Below are 16,869 nucleotides of genomic sequence, written 5' to 3'. Positions count from 1 at the left end.
CAATCTTAGGCGCTCGTACAGTGAACAGAATATTGCAGGTCCACAGTAGCCAATGAGGAGCGCCGTCTCAAAAATAACCGCAATTTCTCCAGCGTCAACAAAGAGACAGGCCCGTGTGTTCTAAAGTATTCTTCCGCAGAGATAAAACAGTGCGTTGCAAAAAGTAGAGCGCCCGTGTTCCAGCTCGAGCTCATCAGAAACCTGCCAATTCATAGGCACGGGTTGCATTGAGTACTTTACAGTGCACGGACATACATTTGTCGAAGTAAACTACAATCTGTACTGTTTGCCATATGACCAAAGCCACAACATATTCTCTGCCTATGTCAACAATTGACTGTTTTTTTTGCAACTGTTTTTTTGTAAATATGACACCTTATGTGTTAGGTTTTTTATTATCACAAACAGCATGGATAATTGAGATACACAACCAAGCAATTATTTGCATACACCGATCATAATACAAATGCATGAACTGAATATATGCTTTTCACTTTATTTGAGAATAACAAAGAATAGGCTATAGATATTGAATATGGATCCCCTACTAAGGCATGCTCTCTATAATTTCATTATTGGAAGGAATTACAGATTTAGGATATCATGAAATCTTCTGGAAACAAGTTGGTTCTGAGTTTGCAAAACATTGGAAATAAATATTTTATTTTCCCCAGTTGTATTACCAAGGAGTCCAACTATAAAACTCCATTATTGGTACATTTGTCAATGACTGTTATTGGGGAATTAATATTAATTCAATATTAATACGCTTGCCTACTTCTGTTGCAGAAGTTTAAATGGTTAATTTGTCATGAAAACTTTGAACCACTATATGTTTTTACTTTCCCAGCTCTATCATCTGTTGAAATAAATCTATTTTATTCTCAGATTATCATTATCGCCATATGCACCAATAAAATAATGTAATGCATATGTGTGCCTTTTCCTTTGAAATATAAATATCTATCTGGTGCTGCTCATCTACAATGCAAAAATAAAGGAATGGCTGGTCAAATGTAGATGTATGAATAGTTGAGTGTGTAAGTAGCCTACTTTCACCATGTAAGTGTCACTGTTGTGCTGTGTGTGGTCAATAGCTTTATTTAGTGCCAATGAATCTCTGCTAGGCAAGTTGATGCTGAGCAGTGAGGGATCCAGGCTGCCTGTCCTGCAGTGGGAAAATGCGGAAGTGAGTGAGGACGGTTTTCAGCGGCGGAGGAATACACCAAGCTATATAGACACAGATCGCGAGAGCTACACAACTTCAGCCCATCATTAGAGGTCCACGGGAGCTGGTCAGTCTCGTAGTCTAGTTTTAGAAAACAAACCAACCAACCCATCCAGCGCCGTCAGACATGGTAAAGTATAATATTTTGTGATTGATTCGAAATATCCTTTTTAGGTCAAATATAATGAAAGGCAGGAATGCAAAGTTTGCCTGCAGAGGAGGATTCGCGTGAAACGTTGAACGGTTCAAGTGATCATGCGTCGATGCTGGCTTGTCAGATTGTTGGGTGTTAAATCTTTATTGGAGGCTACAATTCATATTGGTCGGATATAAGACGCATGATAACTCTTTAAGAAGTTTATTTTAGGCTGATAATCGAGGCAATGGCTTTCATCATGTCAGCGAGCCATCCCTAACTATACGCGTCCGTGAATCAGGCGCAGTTTGATTTTATTGTTTAACAAAATCGGTGTTATGAGCCGGTAATGTTACGTGTTAAGGTCATGTAACAGAAAATGTGAGCTATCCAATTTTGATCAAACGGAAGCTGTGAAACCCTTGAGATTTCTGTCACTTCCACATGCACAGGCAGACGAACGAATGTAGCGATCTGTTGATGCTGTTCGAGGGACCAGTGCATGCTGCTGTGCCTACCCCCGCCCCCCCAGAAAATCACTATCATTCAGAATTATATAAATGATTAAATACTTTTGACACTATGTTGCATTTTTTTTATTAGGTGACTTTGATCTGATTCAGCAATGCACTTGATCGTATCATTTGATATATATTATCAATCTTTTTCAGGTTCTGTTACTAGTCTGAACGATGTAAATGTGTCGTTTCATGTATCTTTTGGCCTCTGGAGACATCAGGGGAACCCCATCTATGGAACTATATGCTACTTGGTGGAATATTAATGGCATTTGATTCAATCTGCTTATCCCACTTTTCAATGCTTACAAATCATTTATGGACTTGTTATTTTTATCACGGTTTCCGGTCATTTATGGACTCTCTATTTAATCGAAAATGTAATCTGCGCCATGTGTGTGTGTGTGTGTGTGTGATCGAAAGTGATGATATAGCCTCCATGGTAATACTTTTAGACATGCAGATGCTTGACTTTTGCCTTGGTCTTATCACTTTTTATACACGGCTGGAGAACAATGTATTGAATGTCATGTGGTTCTCCCGTTCGTAATTAACTTTACGGTTGTCACAGGAGGATCAACGTCCATGAGATATCTCTCGCCTGCCTAAATTGGAGGGCTTAATTGTGCTGTATAAGCAGCAGGAGGACAGCGTGAAAACATTCATCTCTAAGTAAATTATGTTATTGTGCTCAATGCACACATTGTTTCTCCGAAAGCATGGAAGGAATGTCTCCACCAAAGTGGTGATAACAAAGCTACTGATTGTAGACTGAATCAAGCCTTTCATATGGACACGCACATCAGTGTGCCCACTGGCCTGGGTACACTGGGTCCACTGTTTTGGCCCTTGCTCGGATGTTTGATTGGGTGTGGTGGGCAGTCAGAAAATCTCTTTAGATGTGTTTGTTTGTGTGCTGTGAAGGCGTGAACGGAAAGATTGTGGGTCCTCTGTGCTCTCTGCTGTAGTTGTGGAGTCTGACCCTTACACAGCGTCCTGTTGTGTGCCATGACCAGGAAATGAATGTGTGTTAACATGCAGAAATGACTCAAAGACGGACTCTGAGATTATCTGCTCTATTAGTTAGTATTTTGACACAATGTAGGGAAAAATGCCATTATACTGTGACTGGACTTTTTCTCTCTTGCTTTACTGGCATTGAATGGCCACAGGCTTTAGTATACATGCAGGGTGACTGACTGTCTTAGCAGAGACTCTCAACTCAGAGTGTGGACAACCAGCTCAAATTATATTATTTATCCAAGTAGGGTGATTCTAATGCATGAAAAAAGCCTTGGCTATATACCATTCTGTGATGAAAAGTTGCACATTTACCATGTTCATGCCATTCAACAATAAGTAGCAATAACCAATGTGTTGAATATTTCTGCAAGTGATTGATGAGCAAGGGTGGGTTTGGTGTATGTGATCATATAGCCGAGAGGATTACTATGCCCCGTGATATCACTGCACATTATATCACACGCTCATACGATGTGGTAGTGTCTGATTAACTCCATCCCTCTGCTACAGGCCTATGTGATGTGTTCAGGAGGAAAGTGGAGCTTTAGTCATGTGGGCAGACGCACAAACTGGACATGGCAGTGACAAGAAGCCTATCACTCACAAACGTTTTTCTCTGTGGCACTACTCTACCACCACATGGCCCTCGGGGACCACTTTTCAATGTTGTGTGAAAGTGGCAATACCACGCTGATCAGCAGCTATGCTGTTTTTAGTTCTCATATGGAGGCCAGATTCCTGGGGAGGTTGTGCTGCGCTTGTGAATCCAGGTCAGATTCCTGGCAGATGGGGGTGTGTGTTAGGGGTCTTGTTCCCTGCCTGGGGTGCTGGAGGGAAGAAGGGTGTTCCTGGCTGAGGTCCTGTAGGCTGGGGCTGTACTGGGCTAGCCCTGAGGAGCCAGCAGGGGTAAGGAGGAGGACCTCTCCTCTGGGGACACTGCCAAACAATACTGCTGATGGTTCAGAGAAACAAAGCCAAGGTATAGCTTAGATGAAAGCCAATATATCAGAGGGGTTAGTTGACAGTGACTGTACAATAGACCTGACACCTTGATGTGACAGTCAGCCCCTGCCAGGCTCTGTGTGTGTGTGGGGGGGGGGGGGGGGGGGGTGCTGCCAGACAGGGAGCCATCAGCATCTGGCCTCTGACCCTGGATGCTCTCTCTGTCCAACCACCCTGGTGGGGGGCCCTAAGCGCCACGTGACCGGGCTTTAATCATGGAAATGATCCTTCAGGGCCCCTTGTTGGTTTCTGTAACCATACCACCACGCTGACAGCCTAGATTGCGAGGTGGCGAAAAGCACGACACGATACATCAACCCCAGAGCTTGTTGAAACGACCCATGGGGCTGCTGTCTGTATTTGGATATCCTAACTTCCACATGTTTGTTAGGCTGCCACTACAGTGGGAGGTAGCCAGTCAGTCACATCACTGCCACAGTAGCCTGCTTCAGGTCAGGTAAACCCTTTTTCACTATTGGTCAGTCTAGTCCTCCTCTCTGTCTGGTGCTAAGTTCAGCCAGCTGAGTCCCAGAGACTTGACACTGCTCCCCACGTCTAGGAGCCAGAGACCTGACCAACATAGCTCCAGACAGGCAGGCTGAGGAGACGTAAGAGAACCATGTTGCCCAAGAAGACACACTGCTACCAGGATGATGACTTGGTTTCTCTGTCCATGGTGTATGAGCTTCTGGACCAGCAGCAGTTCTTCTACAAGGAGCTGATTGAGCAGCAGGAGAGGAACTTCAAGACCTTCTTACAGATGCTGGTGGACTCCATCAACAGTCGCATCGACAACGTGGTCAAAGAGGTCCAGGACATGAAGAACGGCCTGCATGTTACCAAGACTGAACTGGTGGATGTCAGGCGCCAAGGCAACATAAATGCCAAGCGGGCAGAGTGCCTGGCTGAGGGGCTGGTGATTGTGCGGGAGGCCATGAATGCCCTCTCCTCCAAGGCTGGGGTGTTCGATGGAAAGCCGAAGAAGGGTAATCTATGTCTGGGCGGCAAGCCAGACGCGAGGAAGGCGGACACCTGGCAGGACCAGCCTAAGGCAAAGAAGCTGGTGGCTGACCTCACCGACCTGCACTTTGGCGAGTTTCAGGTCCCCAAACTCTACTATGCCCTCTGTATGAATGATAGGGGAGCTGAAACTGGTTGCGTGATGAGGGGGGATGCCGGTGGTGTGTAAGCAGAAAAACGGGCTCTAGTCTAGATTAACCAGTTAGCCTGCCCTTCTGTTGCTTTCTTATTGTCAGTCATTTTTGTCAGTACACCTGTGTAGTTGCATGAGTGATATCAGATTTTGTGGGAAACATGGCTGGTTTGGCTTGAAGTGTATATGAGTCTGTGTAGGTGACTGTCAGTGTCTTAACTGTACTCCTGCAGTTAAGACCTGTGTGTATGTAGGCCAGGACTATGTTAAATTCAAGTGGGAAATGTCTGGCCTTTCCTCCGTGGCATTAATGTGCAATGTAGCTCAGCAGTCACAGAGCAGACAGGCAGCCTGACCGTGTGTTTTCAACATCGGGTTACTGTATTCTCTGCTCTGCCTTAGATGGATCATTGCCTAGACTATGTAGTATTGTATCTGTTGCTCAGAGATCACTGTGTACATACTGTTGCTCAGAGGTGGACTGGGAAGGAAAAAGGAAGAAATGGGTCAATTTTTCTGTAGTGCTGCTTGTGTTCAGTCTTCAGTCACAATACCAAGCCATTGATCTTTTTTTATTTTTATTATTCCTCTCCCTCCTCCCTCTCTTTCTGCCCCCCCTCTCAGGCCGACCAACTAACAGAGGAGCAGATTGCCGGTAAACAGTTCAACGCACATGCACGCACACATTGCAGTTTTCAGCTGTGTATGAATATTTCATTTGCGTGAGGCATGTCGGCTAGCTAGCTCTGGACGGCTGCTTGACATTCCTGCTCTGGATGTAATGGCAGACTGAGACCTGGCAGACATGCCTGTTGTTGACGTGACTTTTTAGCCACTCACCTTTACAATAAACAAATGTAATCCTTTCAAGCCGTCGCCATATCATAGCCCATGAGGTCAAACTGAGGTGTGATTTTATTATTGCTTGTAAATGTAACTCAATCCAATTAACAAATGTAACCTAGATGAGATGGCCCATATGTAAATTCTATGCACTCATGACTAAGTCGCTTTGGATAAAAGTGTCTGCTAAATGGCATCCATTATGAGAAGTCAGTGACTGTCTAATCAAGTTGTTTAATGTATCTCAGCTGTGATCTTTCCTTATTTTGGACACAACTAACTGTTGCTGTCTTCTCTGCAGAGTTCAAGGAGGCGTTCTCCTTGTTCGATAAAGACGGCGATGGCACCATCACAACCAAAGAGCTGGGCACCGTCATGAGGTCGCTGGGACAGAACCCCACCGAGGCAGAGCTGCAGGACATGATCAACGAGGTCGACGCTGATGGTGAGTTAGTTCCACCTGCTACGGTGTAGGGTGAAGTTGCACCAGAACGTGTATTTTTCTCACTAATAGTTAAGGTTAGAGAAGAGGAAGCTGATCCTAGATATGTACCTATGGGGAAACATCCCTGTTGAGTGGATCCTACTAGGGTTGTACATTTCCCAGGTTTTCCAGAAATCCCCGTGTGGTGGATTCCTGGAGGGAATAAGCAAGAAGGGAATTTCTGTAAAAGCTGGGAATTTAAGCAAGACCGAAGTACTACTCCATCTCCTTGGGCTATGTTATAATGCAGATGTGGGTGTGTTCAGTCACTTCCCTGCTCTCCCTTCTGGAAGTGAACCCAACAGTGATGAACATTGATTCTTATTGATAGCGTTATGGACATGTTTAGCCACAGCCTAACTTGTCTTAGTGCTGGGACTGTGAGTACTTGCATTGATTATAATGATTGACTGTCACTATTTAGGTCAGTCAAACCTAGCGACTGCCTGCAACAAAGCCAGTTGAATAATGGCAGCAGGTAATAATGGCCTAGTGAAATCCATGACATAATCCACTCTGAGCTCTGCTCTGCTGGGATGCACATTCTGAGGGCCCAGGGAAGGAGCTCTGCGCAGCCGTGGTACACCCTGTTTACACACACGGTAGTACCCGTCCGTCCATTCACTCAATGGGGAAGTTGAAACACCCAGTCTGTGCGTTATACATAAGGAGGGACTCTGCCCGCCCTGTCTATAGAATGCAACAGTAACACACACACTGGGGAACAGTCAGTCTGTACTACACTGCCCTGTATAGGTAATGGAATGAGATATATATATATATATATATATATATATATATTACAGTCGAAGTTTACATACACTTAGGTTGGAGTCATTAAAACTAGTTTCAACCACGTCAAAACTACAGTTTTTTTTTTTTAACAAGAAATTTGTGGAAAGTCTTATCTACTTTGAATGACACAAGTACATTTTCCAACAGTTGTTTACAGACTGATTTTATTTAACTTAATTCTCTAACTTAATTCTCTATCACAATTCCAGTAGGTCAGAAGTTTCCATACACTAAGTTGACTGTGCCTTTTTAAACAGCTTGGAAAATTCCAGAAAATTATGTCATGGCTTCAGAAGATTCTGATTGGCTAATTGGAGGTGTACCTCTGGATGTATTTCAAGGCTTACCTTCAAACTCAGTGCCTCTTTGCAAACTGAAGAACATCATCCCAGTCATGAAGCACAGATGTGGCAGCATCATGTTGTGGGGGGTGCTTTGCTGCAGGAGGGACTAATGCTCTTCACAAAGTAGATGACATCATGAGCATTGAAAATTATGTGGATATATTGACGCAACATTTCAAGACATCAATCAGGAAGTTAAAGCTTGGTCGCAAATGGGTCTTCCAGATGGACAATGACCCTAAGCATACTTCCAAAGTTGTGGCAAAATGGCTTAAGAACAAGACAGTCAAGGTATTGGAGTGGCCGTCACAAAGCCCTGACCTCAATCCTATGGAAAATTTGTGGGCAAAACTGGAACAAGTGTGTGCGTGCAAGGAGGCCAACAAACCTGACTCAGTTACACCAGCTCTGTCAGGGGGAATTGGAGAATTCACCCAACGTATTGTGGAAGGCTACCCGACACGTTTGACCCAAGTTCAACAATTTTAAATGTAATGCTACCAAATACTAATTCAGTGCATGTAAACTTCTGACCCACTGGGAATGTGATAAAATGAATAAAAGCTGAAATAAATCATTCTCTACTATTCTGACATTTCACATTCTTAAAATAAAGTGTTGATCCTAACTGACCTAAGACAGGGAATTTTTACTATGATTAAATGTCAGGGATTGTGAAACTGAGTTTAAATGTATTTGGCTAAGGTGTATGTGAACTTCCGACTTCAACTGTATATATCATACACACAGACCGAGGACATGTGGAGTGGAGAACAGAACAGACATGCATTAATTCACTGGGGAACTGTATGTCAGGAGAGGGAACAGCTCTGCTCAGAGGAATGGTCTTAACCAGGAATCACACATGATCACACACACAAACACTCCGCTGTACCTGGAGGACCCCCCCCCCCCCCCCTGTCACACACACCCTTGACGAGCCAAGCCTAATCCAGGTTAAATGTGATCAGGGTTGGTGTGAGTGTCTGCTCCAAATGGTTTAGCCAGACCCCCTGAAGTTCTGATCCAGTGACCTTCACTGCTCTCTGTGATCCTGTCATGGCTCTCTTTTGCTTTGAATTAGAGGCATCTCAACCCCTTCCAGAGCCTGTTGTAGTGGTACTCAGCCCACTCTGGACCACGCATGGCCCACTGCAACAGGGGCTTAAATCCCTGATAAACAACTTTCAATTCTTTGTTTAAAGTTTTAAAAAATTAAGCTTCTCTTTTTTTCTTCCCCCCCCAGGCAACGGCACCATTGATTTCCCAGAGTTCCTCACTATGATGGCCAGGAAAATGAAGGACACAGACAGCGAGGAGGAGATTCGTGAGGCGTTCAGGGTATTCGACAAGGTAAGGATAGTGCCAGCCGCGTGGTGTGTGTGTGTTAGGGCTGGGCGACATGGCCGACAAGTGATTTCAATGAGTCTTCATTCTGATTTTTATACTGTTCAATTCAACTTCGACCAAAACAAATTTCAACACTTATAATTTCTGCATTTCCTGCACTCTAATTGCAGTGGTGGAAAAAATACCCCATTTGTCTTACTTGAGAATAATTTAAATTATAAAGTAATAGAAAATTACTCACGTCAAAGTCACCCTGTAAAACACTAGAGTAAAAGTATTTGGTTTTAAATGTACTTAAGTATCAAAAGTATAACTAATTTCAAATTCCTTATTAAGTAAACCAGATGGCACAATTTTATTTTTATTTACAGATCGCCAGGGGCACACCAACACTCAGACATGATTTACAAACAAAGCATTTGTGTTTAGTGAGTTCTCCAGATCAGAGGCAGTAGATGACCAGGGATGTTCTCTTGACAAGTGTGTGAATTGGACTATTTCCTGTCCTGCTAAGCATTCAAAATGTAATGAGTACTTTTAGGTGTCAGGGAAAATCTATGGAGTAAAAAGTAGTGTTTTCTTTAGGAATGTAGTGAAGTAAAAGTTGTGTACAGATACCCCAAAAAAAATTGACTTGAGTAGCACTTGAAAGTATTTTTACTTAAGTACTTTACACCACTGATCAATTGAATGTCCACACTGCCACGTAGAGATGCACGATATGGGCAAATAATCTAGGACTTATTTTTAACCAAATATTGCGATTTGACTTGCGAATTAGAGAAAATGTTCGAATCATGGAAATAGAATGACTATTCTAATACTATAGTTAGAATAAACTAGTGGGCACTTTGAATACAGTGTTTGAGATGACAACAAATGAAAATGACAGGGTAGGAACTAAAGTGTTGATACTCATTTCCTAGGGGACCCTATAAGCTTTTGCTACATTGCATGTTTTCTCTTAGCTACTTCATGTAGCTAACATAATCTTGCTTTGCATATTCCTCTGATTTAGAAGATACTGTTGCACAAACAACATGCTGATTTAGGTCTACCACATCACTGGTATTATCAGGCTGTATTAGCTAGCTACGTTTGCTCTTACTCAGTACATTTATTAGCATTAGTGGTTAACAATTAGTCTCAATATTTAGTTAGGGCAACTTGTTAAGAAAATACTATCTGTTTGCTGATATAAGAAACACTAACTAATAGTGCCATTATAGAATGCTGGTGGGTTTATATTAAGAGTCAAAGTGAAAACAACATTGTTGCATGTGCTATATTGACCAAGCAGACTGCACGCAAGTGTCTCGTGGTTGAGGAACATCAAATGTGCTCCTTGAGTGACAGGGGGCGTTGCTAGATTCTGTGTGGAAATTAGCAGAGAGAGAGCGAGTGGACAGAGATGAGTCAAGTAGCAAAGTAAAAATTAACATTACAGATGGCAGTTCACATTTAACAAACCAAACATTAAATTACTGGTATAGAAGTTAAAGTAATAACCAATCCGGTCCCTGCATCAATACCGGTATATCATTAAAATACGGTATACCAGCCCTAGTGTGTGTACAGTCTTTACTGTACTTGTGGGAGGGATTACATGTTTACATAGTTGATATTGTATGAGATTAAGCTTTGTACAGTGCATTTGGAAATCATTCAGACCCCTAGACTTTTTCCACATTTTGTTAACGTTACAGCTTTATTCTAAAATGGAAAATCCTCAACACATAATGACAAACAGGGTTTTAGAAATTTTTGCAAATGTATAAAACATACCTTATTTACATAAGTATTCAGACGCTCTGCTTTGAGACTTGAGCTCAGGTGCATCCTGTTTCCATTGATTATCCTTGATCTTTCTACAACTCTATTGGAGTCCACCAGTGGTAAATTCAATTGATTGGACAGGATTTAGAAAGGCACACCTGTCTATATAAGGTCCCACAGTTGACAGTGCATGTCAAAAACTAATCGATGACGTCAACGGAATTGTCTGTAGAGCTCCGAGACAGGATTCTGTTGAGGCACAGATCTAGGGAAGGGTACCACATTTCTTTTGCAGTATTGAAGGTCCCCAAGAACAGTGGCCTCCATCGTTCTTACATGGAATACGTTTGGAACCATCAAGACTTCCTAGAGCTGGCCGTCCAGTCAAACTGAGCAATCGGGGGAGAAGGGCCTTGGTCAGGGAGGTGACCAAGAACCCGATGGTCACTCTGACAGAGCTCCAGAGTTGTTCTATGGAGATGGGGGAACCTTCCAGAAGGACAACCATCTCTGCAGCACACCACCAATCAGGCCTTTATGGTAGATTGGCCAGACGGAAGCCACTCAGTAAAATGCACATGACAGCCTGCTTGGAGTTTGCCAAAAGGCACCTAAAGGACTCTGATCATGAGAAACAAGATTCTCTGGTCTGATGAAACCAAGATTGAACTCAAGCATTTCTACAAACCTGTTTTTGCTTTCACATTATGGGGTGTTGTGTGCTAATTGGGGGGGACTATTTCATCCATTTCAAAATAAGGCTGTGGGAAAAGTCAATGGGTCTGAATACTTTCCAAATGTACTGTTTTATTGTTATCTATATTTCTCCACTGTTTGTCAAGCAGTGTATGATCGGTAGGGCTGTCCCCAACTAAATAAAAAATCTTGGTCGACCAAGACTACTTTCCATCAATCAATTGGTTAAAATGTGTATTTTCCATATTGACACATCCTATGTGTTTTTAATGAACTATATGCACTGCGCTTGTCTGTGCTTTTAAGTGAACTGTTTGAAATCATTAAGACGCACACAAATGCCGAGAGGGGGTCTGACCAGCAATTTATTTGATTATGCCGGGCTCTTTAAAAAAAAAAAATTGGGAAAAAAAAATATATATATATATATATATATTAGGCAGTTACTGTGTGACTAGCACCCTTTGTTACCTATATCCCTAATTTGTTAAGGGAAAAACACTATCTTCCCTCAACCCTTGCTCCCTCTCTGTGATACATGTATCTCATGCATGTCACCAGTGGGGCTTGTCCTATAGCGTACCATCACATTAATACATTGGTTATAACGAACTTTGAACTGTAACACGTGACAGAAAAATGGACATGAAATATACATTTGAAACGGCAGAATGTTTACTGGTTGCTCAGGAGGTAAAGGGGAAGTCAGATGTGTAACTTGACTAGTTGTGGAAAATACTGGAGGTCAAGAGAATGGTAAGGAGCAACCGCTGCGTGCATTTTATGTGTGCCAAACATATACTGTATAGGTGACAACTTCTGACTGGTTGGAACAATGTAAACAACACTACATAAATTATAAGCTTACCAGAGAGTCTAACATTTTTTTTTAAGCCTACTATTAGAGCGAAGACTAAGCGATTGAATGCAATTTCCGAAATGGAACGGTTTGTATAAGCTTATTATTCAAGGCTCGCTTTATTTTAACTAAAATGCTTGATTGCATTTGAAATCACGAAAGCTGTGTCGTGTCTTTGGCTATGCCGGATTAAGTGACATGCTATTCTATAAAATAATCTCTATGTAATTAATATTACCTGATTGAGCTAATAATGTAAATGTAATTAACTAGTCGGGCACCACAAAATAATATTTATAGAGCTGTTATCTTCCAAATAAATTCTCATGAGCAAATGAATGATTGATACAGTAGCCTGTATAAGGCTTAAGTTACGGTATTTATACTAAACAGGATGCACTCTTAGGCCTACAGCTCAATGGTGGTTATACAAGGCTGCTATACTAAGCCTAAAGCCAGGCACACTTAACAGTCAGGCTATTGATTAGTCCTAATACATTTTGTTTGACAATTAAGGCAAGGGCTGTTTTCTCGTCTCAACTCTGCTGCCTCCGCAGCATTGTTCTCAACACCAATATGCTGGTTAACTTTGCTATTATGCACATAGCAACATGGGCTAGGAAAAGGGGTCAATTCAACAGCACACTGATGTGCTTCAGAACCGTAGACAGTGGCCCCTATCCAAAGCAGGAGAAAATGCATTTGTTATAAAAATATATATTTTAAAGTTTGTGTATATAATATATATATATATATTACACACACAATGTCTTTAGACTGAACCGTGCCATCCAAACAGCATCCACAATGGAGCAGTCCACTCAGACATGCGCCAATCAGACAGATTTTTGCCACTGCTTGACCCAAAAATCTTGGGCGACCAACGGCCTAAACACCAGTATACTAAATGGGGTTAGCCCTAATGATCAGTGATATCCTGTATGGTTGCTCTTCCTGCATACGCAGTTACAAGGTAGTCCCTTTGTAAAAAGACTACCATGGCTTTGTTCCAATATCCACACTAGTGTACCGTGACACGTAGCATGCATGCCTGTCCTAAAGTGAGCGTACTGCAAGCATACATTAAATTAGTATGGTAAAGTCCCTTTGGAACTGTTTCCCCTTGGACCTGTTTGCCGTGAGATGTCACACGCTCACCACCTCTCCCTTGCAGGATGGGAATGGCTACATCAGTGCAGCAGAGCTCCGTCACGTCATGACAAACCTGGGAGAAAAGTTAACAGACGAGGAGGTCGACGAGATGATCAGAGAAGCCGACATTGACGGAGACGGACAGGTCAACTATGAAGGTAAGAAGAGGACAGTTCTGCTGTGTAGGAGTGTACAGTAGATCTCAGCAGTTGTCCCTATGGGGGACTGTAGTCAGTAGAGCTGTCACCCACAAACTCCTACTGTACAGCCAGTCTTGGTTTTCTGCTGCTCCCTGTATCCCTTTCTACAGCTCTAATTCCTCATCCCTTTCTACTACCTGATCCCACTCTACCACTCTCATCCCCCCTTCTCACTTTCCTATGCCCTGATTCCTTTCTACAATCCCTATTATTTTCCCCCTTCTCCTCATCCCTTTTCTATTGCCCTGATCCTCTTCTAATTTTCTGATGCCTGATCCCCCTCTTCACTCTCATTCCCCTCTTCTCTCCTTTTTACCATCCTGATCCCCCTCTCTTCACTCTACTGCGATCATCCTATTACTGCCCGATCCACCTGTTCTGTCATCCTGATCCCTTTTATTTTCTCATCCCTTTCTTATAGAATTGGTCCATCTCTCTCTAATAGGATATTTGGCTTATGTAAACAGTCTTCATAAGATTTAATTGTATTATGATTTGTCTTTAACTGACTAGTTTTTTGTTGATTGTCTGGATCTGACATGTAATTGCTGCCTTGACATGTAATTTGTAATTGATCAGTGTTTGGTTGTTTTCTCTTCATTCTCCTAATGTCTGATTTTGTTTTGTTCTTTTGTTCACAGAGTTTGTACAAATGATGACCGCAAAATGAAGCTCCCCTACCCTTCTCCTGACCTTAGAAGACAAAAAAAATCAGTCAAATGTTTTACTTACCTCTTGCAAAAATATAAATTTATTCATACTGTTTCTGTATAGAAAACATAACTGAATGTTGAAAAATGAAAAAATCAGTCCACATAAGTAAAAATAAATACAATTAAAAAAAGAAACATCTGCATGTACTGGTTAGTGGTCCTGTCCCCAAAGATGAGTTAGACATCAGTAATAGCAGAAATAATACCTGTAAACAAAACCGTCAACAACTAAAGAAAGCACTTGGCAAACTGCTTATTGGTTCCTGTTGCTAATGGTAACGTTTGGGCTGGCCAATTGTCTTTTCTTTTCCTGTTTCTGTTCTTCATGCATGCAGCTTGAGACTGGTGACGCAGTCCAGCCAATGGGCTCACTCTGATTCCACAGCGGTGTCGAGGGTACCGCCGTGGGGTTTTGGTACAGTCTATGTTGAGAGAAAGAGATCAGAGCTCGGGGGGGGGGGGGTCATACTAAACTCGCATAGAGATGAAATGAATGGGACCTTTGCAGTTTGCTTAATTACAAAAATATATTTTTAAGAAAATTATCATTTTAAAAAATCATTTTAGAACTGTTTGGCATGTTGGGAATATTTGGATTTCTGTTTCCTTGTTATGCGTTGAACTTTGGGTATGATTCGAGGGGGTGGGAGGTGAGCTGAAGAGTCTGGTTTTTCCGGACTCTTTTTACCTGCTAGGGGGAAATCTTTTTGGCAAGGAAACGCGGTTATATCGTCAATGTTTTTATCTTCTGTTTCTCGACTCTGACCATGGTTGAGTGTGGGTTTTGATCAATCTACAGCGCATCTATGGTCTTCAACACCTGAGTCTTCTCTAGACTGTTCATCTTGTTCAGTTTAGTTCATTCCAAGTTGTACATGCTAGTCTTTTAATTTTTTTTTTTCCAATAAAAGACCATGAACTTAACCTTAACTCCTTTCCTTTGTGTGTGCGGCTCTGTTGTGAAGGAATTGTATTACATTAGAATAGGACTGATTTTGATAACCCAAATCTCATTGTCCTTCAATTTATTAATGCACACCCTCACCCTGCTTCTACACTGACATTAATTACCCATTCTGATAATTGCCTTGACCTATGATTTGATGACTGGCATCTAATTTTAGATAAAAAGATACAGCCCACGTTTCATTTTATTCTATCAGAAACCTGAAGGAGATTACTATCCAGGAGGTTATTAAGTGGCTGAATGGATTGGTGCGAACACCCCACTGTTCATTTGGCAGTACCCCCTATCTATACCAGATGTCGACACGTTAGCTTGAAACGAATGGCTGTCCTAAAAGTCTAGCAACGATCCGGAGCTGAGCCTGCTTCCCTTCCCAGCCAACCAAATCTACCGCTCACTGCTGCCCATACTCTAGGAACCACTTACAACAGAGAATGAGCTAGACTGGGATCACCATAGCAACACGTATCTTTTTTGGGCGCTGTGTTACTCAATATGATTACGTGTTGTGTTTCATGAGGACTTCATTTTTCCGAGCAGAGCGGTCGGATGTCGAGAGCGTCTTCCTTCACAGAAAGAGAGCGAGACCGTGGGTTGCCAAGCAACAGCAGCGGAGGGCGCATGCTGGGGCTGGGATGACGGATTTGAAAAGGCACGTGGGAGTTTGTAAAGGGAGAAATAGAGAATATTTATCTGCTGTTGTATAGGGCCCTCGGCACGTAAAGCCACAGAATCAATTGAGTTTCCCACCCCTCCCAGTGATTTAGGGAAGCATATGTGTCTCCCTGCTTCCAGTGATGTAATCAGACCGGTTTATTAACGTCCTCCTTTTCAGAAGTGCTGCTGGTAATCTCCCCTATGTACTGCTCAACCCCAGTCATCGTTCCTCAACATGTAGCTGAGAGCGGCAAAGGCTTGAAGACCGCTACAAACAGTTGGCCAATTAGGGAAGATGAAGACAACCATGGATGGGCATTTCTCTGTCTTGTGTCAGTGTTCACGAGCTGTGCTGTAGCGTGTGTACTGGCTGCTGCTGTGCTGTTCAGTGGTGGGGAACGGAGCGCAATGACAGGGGGGGGGGGGGGGGGGTGTTCTCAGCGTGGCGTGCCGGCGGCCCACACCTCTTGGCCCCTCTGACAAGCAGCACGTGACTCGCCGTTTGTGTGTCAACTGATCATTTCAGCTTCCCTGTCTGAGGCAAACCCAGGGAGTGAATTCACACCTGTAAAGCAGATATGATGAGAGGTTATGATGGCACTAACAATGTCTTCCTCTGAACACACACACACTACAGCCTTGCTGTGGGCCCTAATGAGCTCCACCATGGCTGTTTGACAGACTGGAAACATTTATTTTCTGAAAGGTCGAAAGGAGTGTACTAGCCATTCTTTTCCCAGAAAAGCACAAAAACAGGTCCATTAATCTGTTTGGTTCAAGCTGGATCAGATCCTCCTGTGGAAGAAGACAACACTCTCTCACTAGGTTTGGTCCTACCACAAATGTAAAGAACGCACATCCAATAACTTGCAGGTGCTGGGTACAAAGAATAAATGGAATTAAGATTGAGACCAATACACTGATGAACGCTCCTGTTGTTTATTGTAAAATGTTTCGAACTAAGCTAAACCTA

At 42.6% G+C, this 16,869-nt stretch overlaps 1 protein-coding gene across 1 annotated transcript; it reads left to right on the top strand.

Moving 5' to 3' along the window:
• Positions 1 to 1,110: 1,110 nt before the first annotated feature.
• Positions 1,111 to 15,196, top strand: LOC109894368 (calmodulin). Its single transcript, XM_020487815.2, has 6 exons — positions 1,111 to 1,358; positions 5,685 to 5,715; positions 6,205 to 6,348; positions 8,773 to 8,879; positions 13,382 to 13,517; positions 14,201 to 15,196. Exons 1-6 carry the CDS (start codon positions 1,356 to 1,358, stop codon positions 14,227 to 14,229), a joined length of 450 nt encoding a protein of 149 aa, XP_020343404.1. The 5' UTR covers positions 1,111 to 1,355; the 3' UTR covers positions 14,230 to 15,196.
• Positions 15,197 to 16,869: the final 1,673 nt, after the last annotated feature.

The sequence above is a fragment of the Oncorhynchus kisutch genome, linkage group LG7, assembly GCF_002021735.2.
Source record: "Oncorhynchus kisutch isolate 150728-3 linkage group LG7, Okis_V2, whole genome shotgun sequence".
NCBI classification, from domain to species: Eukaryota; Metazoa; Chordata; class Actinopteri; order Salmoniformes; family Salmonidae; genus Oncorhynchus; species Oncorhynchus kisutch.
The sequence above is the reverse complement of the archived record's forward strand: the minus strand, read 5'-3'. Positions and strand labels throughout refer to the sequence as shown.

Bases quoted from the DNA above. Each gene is read 5' to 3' on its own strand.
- LOC109894368 (XM_020487815.2), top strand. The intron at 6,349-8,772 runs GTGAGTTAGTTC...TTCCCCCCCCAG, and splicing joins CAACGAGGTCGACGCTGATG to GCAACGGCACCATTGATTTC. The intron at 13,518-14,200 runs GTAAGAAGAGGA...TTTTGTTCACAG, and splicing joins CGGACAGGTCAACTATGAAG to AGTTTGTACAAATGATGACC.